General features: G+C 52.2%; 1 protein-coding gene across 5 annotated transcripts in view; it reads right to left on the bottom strand.

Annotated features, from left to right (window-relative positions):
• ASMT (acetylserotonin O-methyltransferase) overlaps positions 1–10,669 on the bottom strand; it is a 29,486-nt gene extending 18,817 nt beyond the window's left edge. For all 5 annotated transcript variants that reach the window (XR_010319708.1, XR_010319706.1, XR_010319707.1 and 2 more), the window contains exons 1-7: positions 10,497–10,669; positions 9,253–9,427; positions 8,164–8,293; positions 4,655–4,723; positions 3,484–3,602; positions 1,750–1,890; positions 281–403 (exon numbers count right to left, since the gene is read on the bottom strand). Coding sequence is in view for 2 of the 5 variants with exons in the window: in XM_064277884.1 (XP_064133954.1) it covers positions 281–403; positions 1,750–1,890; positions 3,484–3,602; positions 4,655–4,723; positions 8,164–8,293; positions 9,253–9,427; positions 10,497–10,565 (826 nt within the window). In the remaining 3 variants the exon portion in view is untranslated. The remainder of the gene's footprint in view (positions 1–280; positions 404–1,749; positions 1,891–3,483; positions 3,603–4,654; positions 4,724–8,163; positions 8,294–9,252; positions 9,428–10,496) is intronic.
• Between the last annotated feature and the right edge of the window lie 7,646 nt (positions 10,670–18,315).

Below are 18,315 nucleotides of genomic sequence, written 5' to 3'. Positions count from 1 at the left end.
GGGTGGGTGGATGGATGGATGACAGAGATAGATACATGATGGATGGATGGATAGGTAGACAGACAGATGGACAAACGGATGGACAGACGGATGGACAGATAGGTGGATGACTGGGTGGGTGGGCAGGTGGGCAGGTAGATGGACAAACAGACAGACAGATAGGCAAGGACTGGCTGACCACCCTGCAGGTCTCCGTCGCACACCCCAGCCCCGTGGCCAACCCTCACCCGAGATCTCCCATCCCACAGCCACACCGTCAACAGTAGCATCCACAGCCCACCTGGCTTGCAGGTGTGGTGGATCCGTGCCAGCAGGTGTGAGCACTTCTCATCCGTCCAGTCATGCAGGACCCTCGCCAGGATGTACAAATCCGCCTCTGGAAGAGGGTCTTTAAAGAAATCTCCTGTAAGGAAATGGAACACCTGCCCAATCGCGTCCACCACCAACTGCTGCCTTTGCCACGAGACCAGAGGAACTGGCGACCCCACGTGTGTCAGAGCAGAACTGTGCCCACAGGGCTTCCCATGGCTGGTTTTTCAAAGGTAGGTCACCGGGCCTCTCTTCTGAGGCGCTTCTGAGTGGATTCAAACCACCAAACTTTCGGTTATCTGCTGAGCACATTAACCCTGTGCACCACCGAGGGGCTCCTCCTGAATACAAAGTTGGGTGGAGCCATGGTGCCACAGTGGTTAAGGGCTCAGGTGCTAACCAAAAGGTCAGCAGTTCGAATCCACCAGCCACTCCTTGGAAACCCTATGGGGCAGTCCTACTCTGTCCTATAGTGTTGCTGAGTCGGAATCAACTGGATGGCAAGAGGTCTTTTTTTGGGGGGGGGCGGATTATCCAGAGGGTCGAGGAAGCCACGTCAAACGTCCGTCAGCAGCAGTCAGCATCCGGCCGCCCGTGAGCCCCACAGACGTCTCCTTTTCCCTGTGGACACAGCCTAGCCCCAAGCCCCGTGGACACAGCCTACCCCTGAGCCCTGTGGATATCTCCCTTTCGCCATGGACACAGCCTACCCCCAAGCCCCATGGAAGTCTCTCTCTCCCCATAGACACAGCCTACCCCCGAGCCCCGTGGACGTCTCCTTTCCCTGTGGACACAGCCTAGCCCTGAGCCCCGTGGACGTCTTCTTTCCCTGTGGACACAGCCTAGCCCCGAGCCGTGGGATGTCTCTATTTCCCTGAGGACACAGCCTAGCCCCAAGCCCCGTGGACACAGCCTACCCCCGAGCCCTGTGGATATCTCCCTTTCCCCATGGACACAGTCTACGCCCAAGCCCCATGGAAGTCTCTCTCTCCCCATAGACACAGCCTACCCCTGAGCCCCGTGGATGTCTCTCTTTTCCGGTGGACACAACCTACCCCCGAGCCCCGTGGATGTCTCTCTTTCCCCGTGGACACAGCCTACCCGAGCCCCGTGGACGTCTCCTTTCCCTGTGGACACAGCCTACCCCTGAGCCCCGTGGACGTCTCCTTTCCCTGTGGACACAGCCTACCCCTGAGCCCCATGGATGTCTCTCTTTTCCCGTGGACACAGCCTACCCCTGAGCCCCGTGGACGTCTCCTTTCCCTGTGGACACAGCCTACCCCGAGCCCCATGGATGTCTCTCTTTCGCTGTGGACACAGCCTACCCCCGAGCCCCGTGGACGTCTCCTTTCCCTGTGGACACAGCCCATCCCCGAGCCCCGTGGACATCTCCTTTCCCTGTGGACACAGCCTACCCCCGAGCCCTGCAGACAAGCCTACCTTCTCGGAAGCTGACCTGCTCCTCCCCTGGGAATGAGAAGTGCTTCTTTGCCATCCGTACCACCTCCGACACGTCAAACACGATGACCCTGCATTCAGGGTACAGGGAAACACACTCCCTGGCCAGCGCCCCGGAACCGCCTGGATGTGCAGGTGGGAGACAGTAGACGGGGCATGTGGGTGTTCACACACCTCCCATGCCACTAACACTGGGTGCTCCAGGCCTGGGGCTGGGTCTTCCCCACCCCAGTTCCTCAGGTTACTTCATCATTTAAAAGCCAGTTGTCGCAGAGTCAACCCTTACTCCTGGTGCCCCCGTGAGTATCAGAGTAGAACTGTGCTCCACAGGGTTTCCAGTGGCTGGTTTTTTGAAAGTACACTGCCAGGCCTTTACTCAAACCTCCAACCTTTCGGCGAGCAGCCAACCGGGTTAGCCGTTTGCACCACCCAAGGCTTCTACGCCATCAGTTACAAGTCCCTGAATTCTGCTCATCTTCCTTGACGAGCGGGCCCGTGCCTCAACCCTCTGCCCGATCTATGATTTCTCTCTGTCCTTTGGTGGCCAGGGCCCTGTCCAGCCAAGGACAGACAACAGCCAAGCCAAGGAGGAAGTGGGGAGCCCCAGGCAGACACTCAAGGCAAGAGCCTCGGAAAAAACGAGGAAGGAGGACCCTTCCCAACACCACACGCAGGCATGCTCAGAGTCCTGGAGAGTGCTAGCCTGGGACTATTTCTCAGGTTTCCACCCCAAGGAGCTCTCCACCAGTTGCCATTGACTCTGACTCATGGCGCCCCCACGTGTACCAGAGGAGAACTGTGCTCCACAGGGTTTTCAGTGGCTGATTTTTCAGAAGCAGATTGCCAGGCCTTTCTTCCAAGGCACCTCTGGGTGAATTCAAACCTCCGACTTTTTGGTGAGCAGCCTAGCATGTTAACTGTTTGCACCACCCAGAGACTGTTACAAACCAGTTGCCATTAAGTCGACCCCAACTCATTGTGCCCCCACATGTGTCAGAGTAGAATTGCACTACACAGGGTTTTCAGCGGCTGATTTTTTGGCAGGGCTTCAAACCGGTTTGGAACGGTTCAGGAACCGCTTGGTAATTGCCAACGTAAACAAGGGCAGCTATGCATGGCCTAGCAACCAGATCTGTTGCCTGTGGGATTTCGACCCACGTAGGCAACAGCTATGCCCTGCTCAAAGACGGCGGCCAACCGCACGGCTTTGAATAGTCCTGCTAATAAACCAATCTCCCGCGCCAGGCTCCCAAAACTTTGGGGATCCATGCAGAGACTGGATTATTGGCAGGACTGTGGAGATGACACACATTCAAAGTGGCACAGTGGGCCGTCATCACTGAGTGGGGTCCTGCTGTTTCCGACTTGGGTCAAAATCCCACAGCAACAGATTTGGTTGCTAGGCAACGCATATGCTGCCCTTGTTGACGTCAGCAATGACTGAACCATTCCTGAATCGTTGTGAGCCAGTTCAAACCCTGATTTTTGGAAGGAGATCTCCAGGCCTAGAAAACCCTATGGATCACAACGGTCTGATCTGCAACCCATCATGGGGATGGCACAGGAGTGGGCAGCATCTCGTTCTGTTGTACATGGGGTCACCGTGAGTTGGGGCCGACTGGACGGCAGCTAACAACCACAACCACCACGACAGGTAAGCACAAGGTTCCCCCACCAGATCTGTGGACCAGCTCCACCTCTGGGGTCAACACTCACCTCCAAGGTCACAGATGAGCGGGAAGGGTGATAGGTCAAAGGCGGCCATCACGGCTCCCCCATGGACGCTCCATGCCTCCTGCAGGCCTCGCATGAACTGCAGCTGCTCGGCCTCGGACCTGGAGGGAACTACCCGGTGAGACTCACACAGACCCACAGCTGTGACACAGGTCACCCTCTGCCGAGGAAGGAGCCGGACCCCGGGCCCAACAGTGCCGTTGCAAGTCTCGCCTTTGTGAAGCTAATCACAGGCTATCGTGCTGTGGTGTTACTCAGGATGGGGGCCCAAGGGCTGCCCCCATGCTTCCCCAGCTCAGGGGGACCCGAGTGTGGTGGGAACGAAATGTTCTCTGGAGTCCCTGGTGGCACAAACAGTGAATGTGCTCGGCTACATTGAAAGGTTCAAGGTTCGAGTCCACCCAGAGGCACCTCAGGATAAAGGCCTGGTGATCTACTTCCAAAAAATCAGCCATAGAAAACCCTGTGGAGCGCAGTTCTACTCTGACACGCATGGGTTGCCACGATTCAGTCAACTTGATGGCAACTGGTTTGATTTTTTTTTTAATCTTTCAGTCATAAGCCACCTAGCTATCCGTCCATCCATCTATCATCTGTGTAGCTATCTATGTATTTATCTATCCATCTACCCATCATCTATCTATCAACCCAGCCATCTATGGGCAGTAGTTCTCATGTAGGAGTGATTTAGCCCCCCAGGGGACAGTTGTCAAAGTCTGGGGACATTTCGGTTGTCACATCTGAGGGAAGGGGTTGATACTGGCATCTAGTGTGTTGGGGGCAGCAGTGGTTCAGGGGTAGCATTCTCATCTTCCATGAGAAAGACCTGGGTTCAATTCCCAGCCAACACCCCTCATACGTACCCACCACCCGTCAGTGGAGGCTTGCGTGTTGCTGTGATGCTGAACAGGTTACAGCAGACCTTCTAGACTACGAAGCAGTAGGAAGAAAGGCCTGGCCATCTACACTTCCGAAAATCTGCCACTGAAAACCCCATGGAGCACGGTTCTACTCGGACACACATGGGGCTGCCATGAGCCTGAGACGACAATGCCAGGCGTGGTTCCTTCCAAGTCGTTCTATGCAGGCATACTTATTCACTCCTGCAGACATTTTCAACACAAACATCCCCCTGTCCCAACCAGGGCCTCACCTGTAGATGGCCGTGAAGAGCTCGTTGGAGGGAACACCGAACGCCTTCGTGTACTGGTTCTTGCCCTCTCTGGGAAGAGAGAAAGACTGAGGTCCTGAGGTCCAAGGACCCACACATTCAGTGACCACTGACGTGTACATCTGGTGAGCCTCATGTAGACGTCAAATAACAATTAGAAGTGTGTAAATGATACGAAGAAATGTGCATTTCACAAAATAAATGTCAAAACTCAGCCCCGGTGTTTTCACAGCTAAACTACCAACCCGGGATCAAGGAGTGAATGATGTTAAAATAATTAAGAAAGAAAATGTACATCAGGGATTCTCAGCTGGAGGTGTTTCTACCCCGCCCCCACCCCTGGGGACACTGGCCATTCTGGAGACATTTTGGTTGTCACGACTGAATGGTAGGGTGTTACTGGCATCTACTGGGTGGAGACCAGGGATGCTGTTGAACACCCTACAGTGCACAGAACGGCCCCGACCACAGAGAATGACCAGGGGGTGGAGACCAGGGCTGCTGCTCAACACCCTACAGTGCACAGGATGGCCCCCACCACAGAGAATGACTAGGGGGTGGAGACCAGGGATGCTGTTGAACACCCTACAGTGCACAGAACAGCCCCGACCACAGAGAATGACCAGGGGGTGGAGACCAGGGCTGCTGCTCAACACCCTACAGTGCACAGGATGGCCCCCACCACAGAGAATGACTAGGGGGTAGAGACCAGGGATGCTGCTCAACACCCTACAGTGCACAGAACGGCCCCCACCGCAGAGAATGACTAGGGGGTGGAGACCAGGGATGCTGCTCAACACCCTACAGTGCACAGAACGGCCCCCACCGCAGAGAATGACCAGGGGGTGGAGACCAGAGCTGCTGCTCAACACCCTACAGTGCACAGGATGGCCCCCACCACAGAGAATGACTAGGGGGTGGAGACCAGGGATGCTGCTCAACACCCTACAGTGCACAGAACGGCCCCCACCGCAGAGAATGACCAGGAGGTGGAGACCAGGGCTGCTGCTCAACACCCTACAGTGCACAGGATGGCCCCCACCACAGAGAATGACTAGGGGGTGGAGACCAGGGATGCTGCTAACATCCTACAGTGTACAGGACCGCCCACCACAGAGAATGACTAGGGGGTGGAGACCAGGGATGCTGCTCAACACCCTACAGTACACAGGACGGCCCCACCACAGACAATGACTAGGGGGTGGAGACCAGGGATGCTGCTCAACACCCTACAGTACACAGGACGGCCCCACCACAGAGAATGACTAGGGGGTGGAGACCAGGGATGCTGCTCAACACCCTACAGTGCACAGGGTGGCCCCCACCACAGAGAATGACTAGGGGGTGGAGACCAGGGATGCTGCTCAACACCCTACAGTGCACAGGACAGCCCCCACCACAGAGAATGACTAGGGGGTGGAGACCAGGGATGCTGCTCAACACCCTACAGTGCACAGGATGGCCCCACCACAGAGAATGACTAGGGGGTGGAGACCAGGGATGCTGCTCAACACCCTACAGGTCACATGATGGCCCCCACCACAGAGAATGACTAGGGGGTGGAGACCAGGGATGCTGCTAACATCCTACAGTGTACAGGACCGCCCACCACAGAGAATGACTAGGGGGTGGAGACCAGGGATGCTGTTGAACACCCTACAGTGCACAGAACGGCCCCCACCACAGAGAATGACTAGGGGTGAAGACCAGGGACGCTGCTCAACACCCTACAGTGCACAGGATGGCCCCCACCACAGAGAATGACTAGGGGGTGGAGACCAGGGATGCTGCTAACATCCTACAGTGTACAGGACCGCCCATCACAGAGAATGACTAGGGGGTGGAGACCAGGGATGCTGCTCAACACCCTACAGTGCACAGGGCGGCCCCACCACAGAGAACGACTAGGGGGTGGAGACCAGGGATGCTGCTCTACACCCTACAGTGCACAGGGCAGCCCCCACCACAGAGAATGACTAGGGGGTGGAGACCAGGGATGCTGCTCAACACCCTACAGTGCACAGGACGGCCCCCACCACTGAGAATGACTAGGGGGTGGCGACCAGGGATGCTGCTCAACACCTTACAGTGCACAGGACGGCCCCACCACAGAGAATGACTAGGGTGTGGAGACCAGGGATGCTGCTCCATACCCTACAGTACACAGGACGGCCCCACCACAGAGAATGACTAGGGGGTGGAGACCAGGGATGCTGCTCCACACCTTACAGTGCACAGGACGGCCCCACCACAGAGAACAACTAGGGGGTGGAGACCAGGGATGCTGCTCCACACCCTACAGTACACAGGATGGCCCCACCACAGACAATGACTAGTGGGTGGAGACCAGGGATGCTGCTCAACACCCTACAGTGCACAGGACGGCCCCCACCGCAGAGAATGACTGGGGGTGGAAACCAGGGATGCTGCTCAACACCCTACAGTGCACAGGACGGCCCCCACCACAGAGAATAACTAGGGGGTGGAGACTAGGGATGCTGCTAACTCCCTACAGTGCACAGGATGGCCCCCACCACAGAGAATAATTAGGGGGTGGACACCAGGGATGCTGCTCAGTACCCTACAGAGCACAGGATGGCCCCACCACAGAGAATAGCTAGGGGGTGGAGACCAGGGATGCTGCTCAGTACCCTACAGAGCACAGGATGGCCCTCACCACAGAGAATCACTAGGGGGTGGAGACCAGGGATGCTGCTCAGTACCCTACAGAGCACAGGATGGCCCTCACCACAGAGAATCACTAGGGGGTGGAGACCAGGGATGCTGCTCAGTACCCTACAGAGCACAGGATGGCCCTCACCACAGAGAATCACTAGGGGGTGGAGACCAGGGATGCTGCTCAGTACCCTACAGAGCACAGGATGGCCCTCACCACAGAGAATCACTAGGGGGTGGAGACCAGGGATGCTGCTCAGTATCCTACAGAGCACAGGATGGCCCTCACCACAGAGAATCACTAGGGGGTGGAGACCAGGGATGCTGCTCAGTACCCTACAGAGCACAGGATGGCCCTCACCACAGAGAATCACTAGGGGGTGGAGACCAGGGATGCTGCTCAGTACCCTACAGTGCACAGAACGGCCCCACCACAGAGGATGACCCAGCCCAGATGTCTACAGTGCTGAGGCTGAGAATCCCTGGTGTGGAGTAAAACAGTGACCTTTCTAGCCAGCCCCCAGTCTTGTCTCACACCTTCCTACCATCCCTCCCTGCTGGGCCTCTTTACTAGCCCAGATGACACCCCCAGTGACAAGGAAAGCATATGGGTCCTCGTGTCACTGGGAACCAGATCACAACAGTGCGTGCTGACGGCTCACACCAGGTGATTTCAGGTGGGCTATGAGTTTCCAAGCCTAGCAATATGGTGGTCAGTTCTACAACAGACCTAGCATTTGCATTCGCTGGTCCCCTTTGAGCCAGCCCTCACAGAGATCTGGAACACCATCAGAACATCGAAGCCATGTGCCCACCTCACAGCTGCAGCCAGGTGGCCCCAACACAGGTAGGTTGTCCTGGACAGGTAGAGCTGCATGTTGTGCTGAGACTTGGGGCTGGCCCTGGCGAGGAAGGTTCTGGAGAGCTCCGTGTTCTGACAGACAGCTGAAGAAAGACACAAAGGCTAGGATGAAGGAGTCAGAGCCCCTGACCACATAGGGAATGCGGTGACTTCGACTCGGTTCCCACCTGGGAGGGTCCACGTGCCTACAGGTGGGGTTTCCTTGCAGTGACCCTGCGACGGACACACCTGTGGGCTCACTTTTTGCAAACCTCATGGAAAGGTTGGTTTAGCAGAGGTGGCAGGTGGGGCAAAAATGATTTCGGTGATCCATGTAGGGTTGACAATTTTGAATTTTGTAAAGTAAGAACACTTTTCTAAAAAAAAAACAAAAAACCCTCCCATCTACCATCACCATATTCATTACAAGAAAGACTACTCCAATACTGAAATAAGAATGTATTTTTATAATGACTGACAACTCTTTAATGGAATAAACTTAGTGGCACAATGGCGAGGTGCCTGTCTGCTGGCTGAAAGGTCAGCGGTTCAAACACAGCAGGGGCTCCTCGGGAGAAAGAACTGGCAGTCCGCTCCGTAAAGACTACAGCCTAGAAAACCATGTGGGGCAGTTCTCCTCCGTCACCTGGGGTCATTTTGAGTCGGAATCAACCCGGCCACACCCAACGACAACAATTTGATGAAAAATGGCTCCGCCCTGATTTTCCTGCCCTTGTTTTTGTCTTGTTCATCGGATACTTCATAGAGATTGCATACATCAGCACGTGCAAACCTCTAGAACACAGGTCAGAAAGCTATAGCTTGTGTACCGCTTCTGGCCCACCGCCTGTGTTTGTAAATAACGTTTTATTGGAACACAGCCACGGACACTCGTTTACATGATGTTTCTGGCTGCTTTGAAGCTATGAGGGCAGAGTTGAGTTGTTGCAATGGACCATAAGGACTACAAAACAGAAAATATGGACTCCCCGGACCTTTGTAAAAAAATGTGTGCCAAGGATACACATTTGAAATACCGCCTTCAACTGCAAAGCGCCCTTACCTCTTTCTCCTCTCGTCTCCACTGTCAGCAGCTCCAGGGATGCACAGGCGTCCAGGAGAAGCTCCGTCCCGCGGGGGCTGGTGCCCAGACGAGCGGCAACCACAGCTGAGCCCAGAGGCTCTGGGGCCTCGGCAAGGAGGTCGAACACTCCCAGCTCACAGGCAGTGAAGAGGACCTCAGAGCAGCAGGGAAACGAAGGGACAGCTCACAGATGGGAGCCATGCTCAGGGACGGCCCTCAGATGGGAGCCACACTCAGGGATGGCCTCAGATGGGAGCCATGCTTAGGGGTGGCCCTCAGATGGGAGCCACTATCAGGGATGGCCCTCAGTTGGGAGCCACACTCAGGGATGGCCCTCAGATGGGAGCCACACTCAGGGACAACCCTCAGTCTCAAAATCCTGCTAGCACACAACAGTTCAACATTCTGGTAGTTTCAGGCCTGCTCCTAGACACACATTGTCACAATCTCCCTGTTAATGATTGAATTGTGCCCCCGCCCCCACATACGTGTTGGAAGCCTAACGTTTAGGTGCGGTGGGTTAAGCACTCAGCTGATAACCAAAAGGTCTGCAGTTCGAAGCCACCAGCAGCCCCTTGGAAAAAAGATGTGGCCGTTTGCCTCTGTAAAGGATGTCATCCATGTCACTGAATTGTACATGTAGAAATTGTTGAATGGGTGTTTGTTTTGCCGGGTATGTCCTCAACAACAACCACAAAATTCATTTAAAAATAAATATGAGAACACCATCCTGAATGTAATCAGCGTCACTGAACTGTACGTGCAGAAATTGTTGAGTTATTGTACATTTGCAGGGTAGATTGCCAACAACAAAATTAATTAAAAAATAAATAAAAACACCATTCTGACTGCAATCAATGTCGCTGTATTGTACATGTAGAAATTGTTAAGTTATTGTATATTTTGCTGGGTATATTCTCAACAAGATAAATTTAAAAATATAAAATAAATGAGAACACCATTCTGAATGTAGTGAGCATCACTGAATCATACATGTAGAAATGGTAGAATTGCTATATGTTCTCCTGTGTATATTCTCAACAAATAAATTATTAAAAAAAAAACCAACAAAACTCGGTTCTGAGACAGGGTCCGTGATGGTGACTTACTGCCATAGGGGTCCAGGGTGAAAAACGGCCAGCCCTCTGCTCTGAGTCAGCATGGAAACACCAGAGCCATGAACCCAGGCACACCCAGTACCAAGGACCCCCCAGCACCTCTACCTGGGAGATCATGAAGCCGTTGGAATACTCGTTCAGGAGGCGGTAGGCACGGTCCTCTGAACAGTCCATTCTCTCAGCACCAGACTTGGGGTTGGTGGTCCCTCTGTGAGCAGGCTGGGCACCAGGCAACTGCTGAGTGCTGCTGCCCCGCAGTGAGCCCAATGCAGGTCATTCTAGAAAGTGCCGTTAACCTTATTAAGGGGATTGCAATCCTTGGGGGCACGCCCTGGCTTTCCTCTCATCCTCCTGGCCTTTAGGAGTTTGCAGGCTTAAAATAGCACCGTTAGTGATGGAACAGATCCAAGCCAATATGCTCACCCATCATTAGAATTGATTAATCACTTTATGGATTGGACTGGGCATCTTGGAATGCAGAGAGAAGGAGGGAGGGGTGGGCTGAGTTTCACCGCTCAGGGCTCTTTGGAAAGCTGTGCGAAGGGATTCTCTCCTTTGCTTTCAATCTTACTCTTCATTGCCGTTGAGTTGGATCCGACTCATGGCGACCCTATGGACAACAGAGCGAAACACTGCCCGGTCCTGTGCCGTTCTCACAAGCGTTGCTATGTGTGAGCCCATTGTTGCAGCCACTGTGTCAATCCATCTCGTTGAGGGTCTTCCTCTTTTTCCCCAACCCTCTACTTTACCAAGCATTATGTCCTTCTCCAAGGACTGGTCCCTCCTATTAACATGTCCAAAGTATGATGGACAAAGTCTCACCATCCTTGCCACTAAGGAGCATTCTGGCTGTACTCCTTCCAAGACAGATTTGTTCGTTCTTTTGGCAGTCCACGGTATAGTCACTATTCTTTGCCAACACTTCTGCAGTCTTTCTTTTTCATTGTCCAGCTTTCACATGCATATGCAATAATTAAAAAAAAAAAAAAAAATTGCCATCGAGTCAACTCTGACTCATAGTGACCCAACAGGACAGAGCAGAACTGCCCCGTAGGGTTTCCAAGGAGCAGATGGTGGATTCCAACCGCCGATCTTTCTGTTAGCAGCCGAGCTCTTAACCACTGCGCCACCAGGGCTCCGCATACGCAATAGTAAGCAAACATGTCCCCAACATTCCATTGACTTGAACTTTGAAGTCATTTTCAATAGCATTTTTTTCAGCAACTAAATATAAGCATTTGAATTGGTGTTGGCGAAGAATGCCGGACATACCATGGACTTCCAGAAGGAACCAATCTGTCCTGGAAGAAGTACAGCCGGAATGCTCCTTAGAAGTGAGGATGGTGAGACTTCGTCTTGCGGACTTTGGACACGTCATCAGGAGGGACCAACTGCGAGAGAAGGCTGGTGAAGTAGAGGGTCAACAAAAACAGAGGGAAACCCTTAATGGGATGGACTGGCAGTGGCTGCAAAGATGGGCTCAAACATACTAACAATTGTGAGGATGGCGCACGACCTGGCAACGTTATGCTCTGTTGTACGTAAGGTCTGTATGAGTTGGAGCAAACTAAATGGCAATTAACAACAACAAACACATGCCATAAGAACTTTGGTAACTGCCATGGGACAAGAAGAACTGGATGGAACCTGACTACCACTACTGATCATTTTGTAGAAGAATCCTGATCGACAGGGAGAAAAATGCAGAACAGAACGTCAAATTTTCATGGAATTCATACCTTCTGGAGCCATGGAGGCCGGATAAAACTCCAAAACTATTGTCCTGAGATAATCTTGAAAGCTTAAACCAAAAATATCCCCTGAAGTCATCTTTAAATCAAACAACAGTGTAGCTTAACTAGTAAAAAAATGTCTGCCTTCTGCATTGTGCTCTTTTAAGAACTATCTAAGTGGGATCAACTGACAACAGCAACTGGAAAGGTGAGATTGGAAGCTTAGGGGGCAGTGAGTTTATGTGGATGGGGGAGGAACAACTCAGAAAAGGGGGGTGAGAATGGTCCAACAACTCGAAGAATGTAATTAACGTCACTGCATGCCACATGGAGAAATTGATGAATTGGTATGTGTTCTGCTGTGTATACTCTCAACAATGCAATACAATAAATTTAAATAAATTTAAAAACTAAAGAACTTGAGGGAGACGTGCTGCTAAAAAGTTGAAAGCAGGTGCCACGAAGGCCCTCCGTGGGGGGACTTACAAGAAGACAGGAGGCATAGGCACTCTGTCTCATTGATTTGATAAGACCCCAAAGCCAAATCCCCGGCTGCCCCAGGATTTCTCTGGGATCGGCAGCTAAGTGGATTACTCAGGTGATGAGATTGAGTGTTGAGAACGGCTGCGGACACACTGCTGAGATTGGAGCCCAGGGGACAAGCTTCAGTCAAGGACGACACTTGGATTAACCTTTTCAGAAGCTCAGTCCTGAATATTAGTAATAGAATTTAAACCTGGGGTGGGCAAGACCCACCCGTCGGCCTGTCATCCGTGTGAAAGCCACCAGTACTCAGCCCCTAACCAGCTCACGTTTCTTGCCACAAGACGTCAGAGCCCCCCTGACAGAAGAAAATCTTCATCGGCCGGGTTTAAACCAGAAAACACCACACGCTCACAGAAGTTCCTTAAAAACTGTTACTGCTGTTAGGTGCCGTCGAGTCGGTTCTGGCCCTGTGTACCACAGAACGAAACACTGCCTGGTCCCGCGCCATCCTCACAATCATTGTTACGCTTGAGCCCACTGTTGCAGCCACTGTGTCAATCCACCTCACTGAAGGTCTTCCTCTTTTCCGCTGACCCTGTACTTTACCAAGCATGATGTCCTTCTCCAGGGACTGATCCCTCCTGATGACATGTCCAAAGCATGTGAGATGAAGTCTCGCCATCCTTGCTTCTAAGTTGCACTCTGGCTGTATTTCTCCTAAGACAGATTTGTTCCTTCTTTCGGCAGTCCATGGTCTATTCAATACTCTTCACCAACACCACAATTCAAAGATGTCAGTTATCCCCTTAAAAACTAGCAAAGACAGACAACTCACTTTAAAAAAGGGACAAAGGTCCTGAGTAGACATTTCTCTAAAGAGGAGACACAAATGGCCAACAAGCCCCTGAAGAGATGATGAAGGCCATTAGTCACTGTTGCTGTCGAGCCGACTCCGGCTCACGGCGACCCCACATACAACAGGATGAAACAGGGCCCGGTCCTCCGCCATCTCCCCGATCGCTGGTAAGCTTGAGTCCACTGCTGTGACCACTGTGAATTCCGAGTGCCTTCCAACCTAAGGGGCTCATCTCCCAGCTCTATATTGGACTCTACTCTGGTGTGACTCATAGGGTTTTCATTGGCTGATTTTCAGAAGTAAATTGCCAGGCCTTTGAGTGGACTTGAACATCCAGCCTTTTGGTTACACCACCCAGGGCCTCTGAGTCCTGAGAAGATGGGACCAAATGCCTGGGTCCCAGTGAAGAGCACCCTTGGAATTTCTCACGTGATTCCCGCCACTCAATTCAAGCAGGGGAGAGAGGTTGTTTGCAGAGCGCAGGGTTCCCTGTAGTGTAGCATCTATGCTCTGGCTTTCCTAGACACCCATGTCCAATCCGGCCCAAGTCCCCCACACCCACCACGTCTTCCCCATGGCCCCTCACCCCCTCTTCTGGTCCACTGGCACATCACAGGTGGACGCCCGTGGCCACCAGCTCCCAATCCTCCCCTGCATGTCTGCTCTCCACAATCCTATGGTGTCACTCCAGGTCAACACCCCCCACCGGCTCCCTGCCATGTTGGAAGTGAACGCTGCCTGATGGGTCTCTCCGGCACCTTCCGGAGCGTCCTCCCCAGTCACACCCATGTCTGCCTGACCCTGGAAGACATCAAATCCACCTCATCACGTGTGCCTCATGCTAGCCCCTCCTCTGCCCGGACGCTCAGCCATTGGCTTCCTTCCAGAGATCCCTCCCTGGTCTGCTCCTGGGCAACCCGACTGTCCTTTTAATTGTGGTAAAACATACATAACAACAAAAACCTTGGTGCACTGGTTAAGAGCTATGGCTGCTAACCAAAAGGCTGGCAGTTCCAGTCCAGCAGCCACTCCTTGGAAATGCTACGGGGCAGTTCTACTCTGTCCTATAGGGTCACTATGAGTCAGAATCGGCTCCATGGCAACGGGTTTTATATGTAACAACGCGTTTGCCATGTTAACCATTTCTAAGGGTACAATTCAGGGACATCATCACATTCAGTGTGTGGTGCTACCGTCACTGATGTCCAACACCTTCTCATCCCCCCAAACAGAAATTCATCGTCCCCTTGAGCAGTGACTCCCCACCCCACTCTGCCCCCAGCCCCAGGAAGCGGTCACCTATTTTCTGTCTCTATGCACCTGCCTACTCTGAACATCTACCTCATAAAAGCCGGATCCTACAGTGTGCTCTTCCGCACCTTATTTCACAACGACCATTTTTTTTAAAAGTCGGTAATATACAGTTTAAAAAAAGAGAGAGAGAGATGGACTGACACAGTGGCGGCAACAAGGGACTCAAGCGTAACGACTGTGAGGCTGGTGCAGGACCGGGCAGTGTTTCATTCTGTTGTGCAAATGGTCGCTAGGAGTCGGAAACAACAGCCCCTAACGACAACCGATACACAGTAAAGCCTGCGAAAGCCGGAACCTGGGTAAGGGGGCAACCTGTCAGAGAAGGAAAACGCAAACATCTTCCACTAACAGACAGCGATAGAGAAGTGGTAAGACTGCACCGCGTCTGAGGTGGAAAACTCGCAAACCGGGAAACACAAGACAGCACTTAACCACCGCACCACCAGGGCTCCTGTTGTTAACGTACGTTTTACCACAATTAAAAGAAGGACAGTCAGCGGGTGGCCCAGGAGCAGGCCAGGGAGGGCTCTCTGGGAGGAAGCGTCCAGGGCAGAGGAAGGGCTAGCGTGAGGCAGGCAGATGAGGTCGACTGGGTGCGTTCTGGGCTCAGACAGACACGGGTGTGTGTATATATATATAAAACATTTTGCCATTTTAACCATTTTTTAAGTGTAGGACTCGGTGACAATTACATTCACGACGTGGTATGACCTTCACCACCACCCATTTCCAAATGTTTGTCCTCCCCCCAGACAGAAACCCCATCTCTGAAGCAACTCACCCACTGCTGTCGAGCTGATTCCGACTCAGAGCGACCCTGTAGGACAGAGGAGAACTGCCCTATACGGTTTCCAAGCAGCGGCTGGTGGATTCCAACTGCCGACCTTTTGGTCCACAGCTGAGCTCTTAACCACTGCGCCACCAGGGCTCCCAATAACACCCAGGGACCTCAAAACAACGATGTTGTTCTGTTAGCTGCCATCCGGTCAGTTCCAACTCGGGGCAACGCCATGTGACCCAGCAGAACCCAGGTGTGGAGTTTTCTTGGCTGTCATCTTTATGGAAGAAGATGGCCAGACTTTTCTTCCATGGCGCCACGGGGTGGGCTGTTGTTGTCCGTGCCGTCGAGATGATTTCGACTCATAGCGACCCCATGTGACACAGCAGAACTGCCCCCATAGGGTTTCCTAGGCTGTAATCCTTCTTTTAATCTTGATAGGAGCAGATACCAGGTCCTTCTCCCATGGAGCTGCAGGGTGTGCTCCACCAGCCAACCTTTCAGTGAGCAGCCAAGTGTTAACCACTTTGCAACCAAGGCTCCTTAACTTTTAGGTATGGAGAACGTAAACCATTTGTTCCACCCAGGGACCTCACTCCGACACGACAAAAAGCCATTTTGGGGAAGGAAAAACATCTTGTCTGTCATGCCTATTTCACTTTTCACTTCTTAGAATTGCAGCAGAAGCTTGGGGATGGAAATAAACCACGACTGGGGGTGTCACGGATTGAATTACATCCCCCCCAAAATGTGTGTATCTGTTTGGCTGGGCCCTGATTCCCGGTATTGTGTGATTTTCCTGTATGCTGTAAATCCTGCCTCTATGGTGTTAATGAGGGAGGGTGGGCAGTAGTTGTGTTAGTGAAGCAGGACTCAACCTACAAGGTTGGATTGTGTCTTGACGCCATCTCTTGAGATATAAAAGAGAGAAGTGAGCAGAGACAGGGGACCTCATACCACCAAGAAAGCAGAGCTGGGAGCAGAAGTGCGTCCTTTGGACCCGGGATCCTTGTGGGGAGAAGCTCCTAGTCTGTGGGAACACAGATGAGAAGGCCGACAGAGAAAGCCTGCCCCTGGAGCTGACGCCCTGAATTTGGACTTTTAAGGTACTTTAATGCGAAGAAACAAATGTCTTTGTTAAAGCCACCTCCTTGTGGTATTTCTGTTATAGCAGCACTAGATGACTGAAACAGGGGCTGAAATGTTTTAATTAAACATGAGCTGGTGAAGGAATTGCAGCCTGCACGCACAGTACCTGCTACCAGTGCCCGTAGGTGGGAGATGAAAAAGGTTTTCTTCATCTGTTTTTTTTTTTTTAATTTCCCACCCTCCCACCCTGCCCTGAGCACCTGATAATCACCAATCAACTCTGGTGCCCCTGCATTTGCCTATCCTAGGTATTTCATGTAAATGGGATCAGACGGTATTTGTCCTTCAGTGTCTGAGTTCTTTTACTTAGCGTCGCTGTTGCCAAGGGTCACCCATGTTGTGGCAAGAGGACTTGACTTCTCTTTACGGCTGAGTAGTACTCCACTGTACGGGTGCACCACGCAGTGTTTACCCATTCATCTGTTGGTGGGCACTTGCGTTGTTTCCACCTTTCAGCTGCTGTGAACACAGTGCATCTGTGTGTTTGAATCTCTGCTTTCGGTTCTCTTGGGTATGTATCCAGGCGTGGAACTGCTGGGTCCTATGTTGTTTTGAGACCCTACTGGCGCAGTGGTTAAGAGCTCGGCTGTTAATCAAAAGGTCGGCAGTTCGAATCCACCAGCCGTTCCTTGGAAACCCCTTGGGGCAGTTCTACTCTGTCCTATAACGGTCACTGAGGCAATGGGTTTGGTTTTTGGGTTTTACAGTTGTTTCTGCCTTTTGTCTATTGTGAATGGTGCTGCCGTGAACACAGGTGTACAAGTACCTGGTTGAGTTCCTGCTTTTGAGTTTCTTGGGTGTGTACCTAGGAATGGAATTGCTGTGTCACACAATAATGCCATGTTCAATTTTCTGAGACCCCTCACACTATTCTCCATGGCGTCTGCACGAAGGTCCCAGCTTCTCCAAATGTTTGTTTTAAAAACGGCTTTTTAGATGTTTTAAAAAGTCTGCTTTTCTGAGTTCCCTGACAACTTCATGCTCTCAGTCGTCAACCTGCTGTCTCTCTGGACCCGGGGTTCCCTTCAAGGAGAGCTATTTAACCTGCAACAGGGGTGTGGAGTGTACCACCGACTCTCAGACTCTCAGCTGCATAAATGAACTCCTGCCAGTTCCAGATACTGTAAATATCCTAAACCATGCTCAGCTAGATACTACAACCCGTTACAGGTCCCCCAAATATATGTGCTGCCAATCCTAACCCCTGTATCTGCGGTTATAATCCCACTTGGGAATGGGTTTTCTGTGTTGTTAATAAGGCAAGATTAGTGTCCAGTACATCTCAAATCAATCTCTTTTGAGATACAAACTGAGCCGATTAGGTAGAGAAAATAGCACAGAGGCGGAGACATGCCAGGTGGAGATCACCCAGGAGCCAGCGGACAGAAGGTCTGAGAACAGACAAGGAGCTTCCCCCAGAGCTGACAGAGAGAGCGAGCCTTCCCCTAGAGCAGGCGCCCCGAGTCAGACCTCTAGCCGCCTGAACTGCAAGAGAAAGCCTGTTTGTTAAAGCCACCCCCTTGGGGTGTTTCTCTCCTAGCAGCGCTAGATTACAACCCAAAGAACACAAAAACCCACTGTGAACAAATATAAACAGGAAAAGCTTTG

Source organism: Loxodonta africana, chromosome X, assembly GCF_030014295.1.
Source record: "Loxodonta africana isolate mLoxAfr1 chromosome X, mLoxAfr1.hap2, whole genome shotgun sequence".
NCBI classification, from domain to species: Eukaryota; Metazoa; Chordata; class Mammalia; order Proboscidea; family Elephantidae; genus Loxodonta; species Loxodonta africana.
Note: the sequence above shows the minus strand (reverse complement) of the source record. Positions and strands in the feature narration are given on the sequence as shown.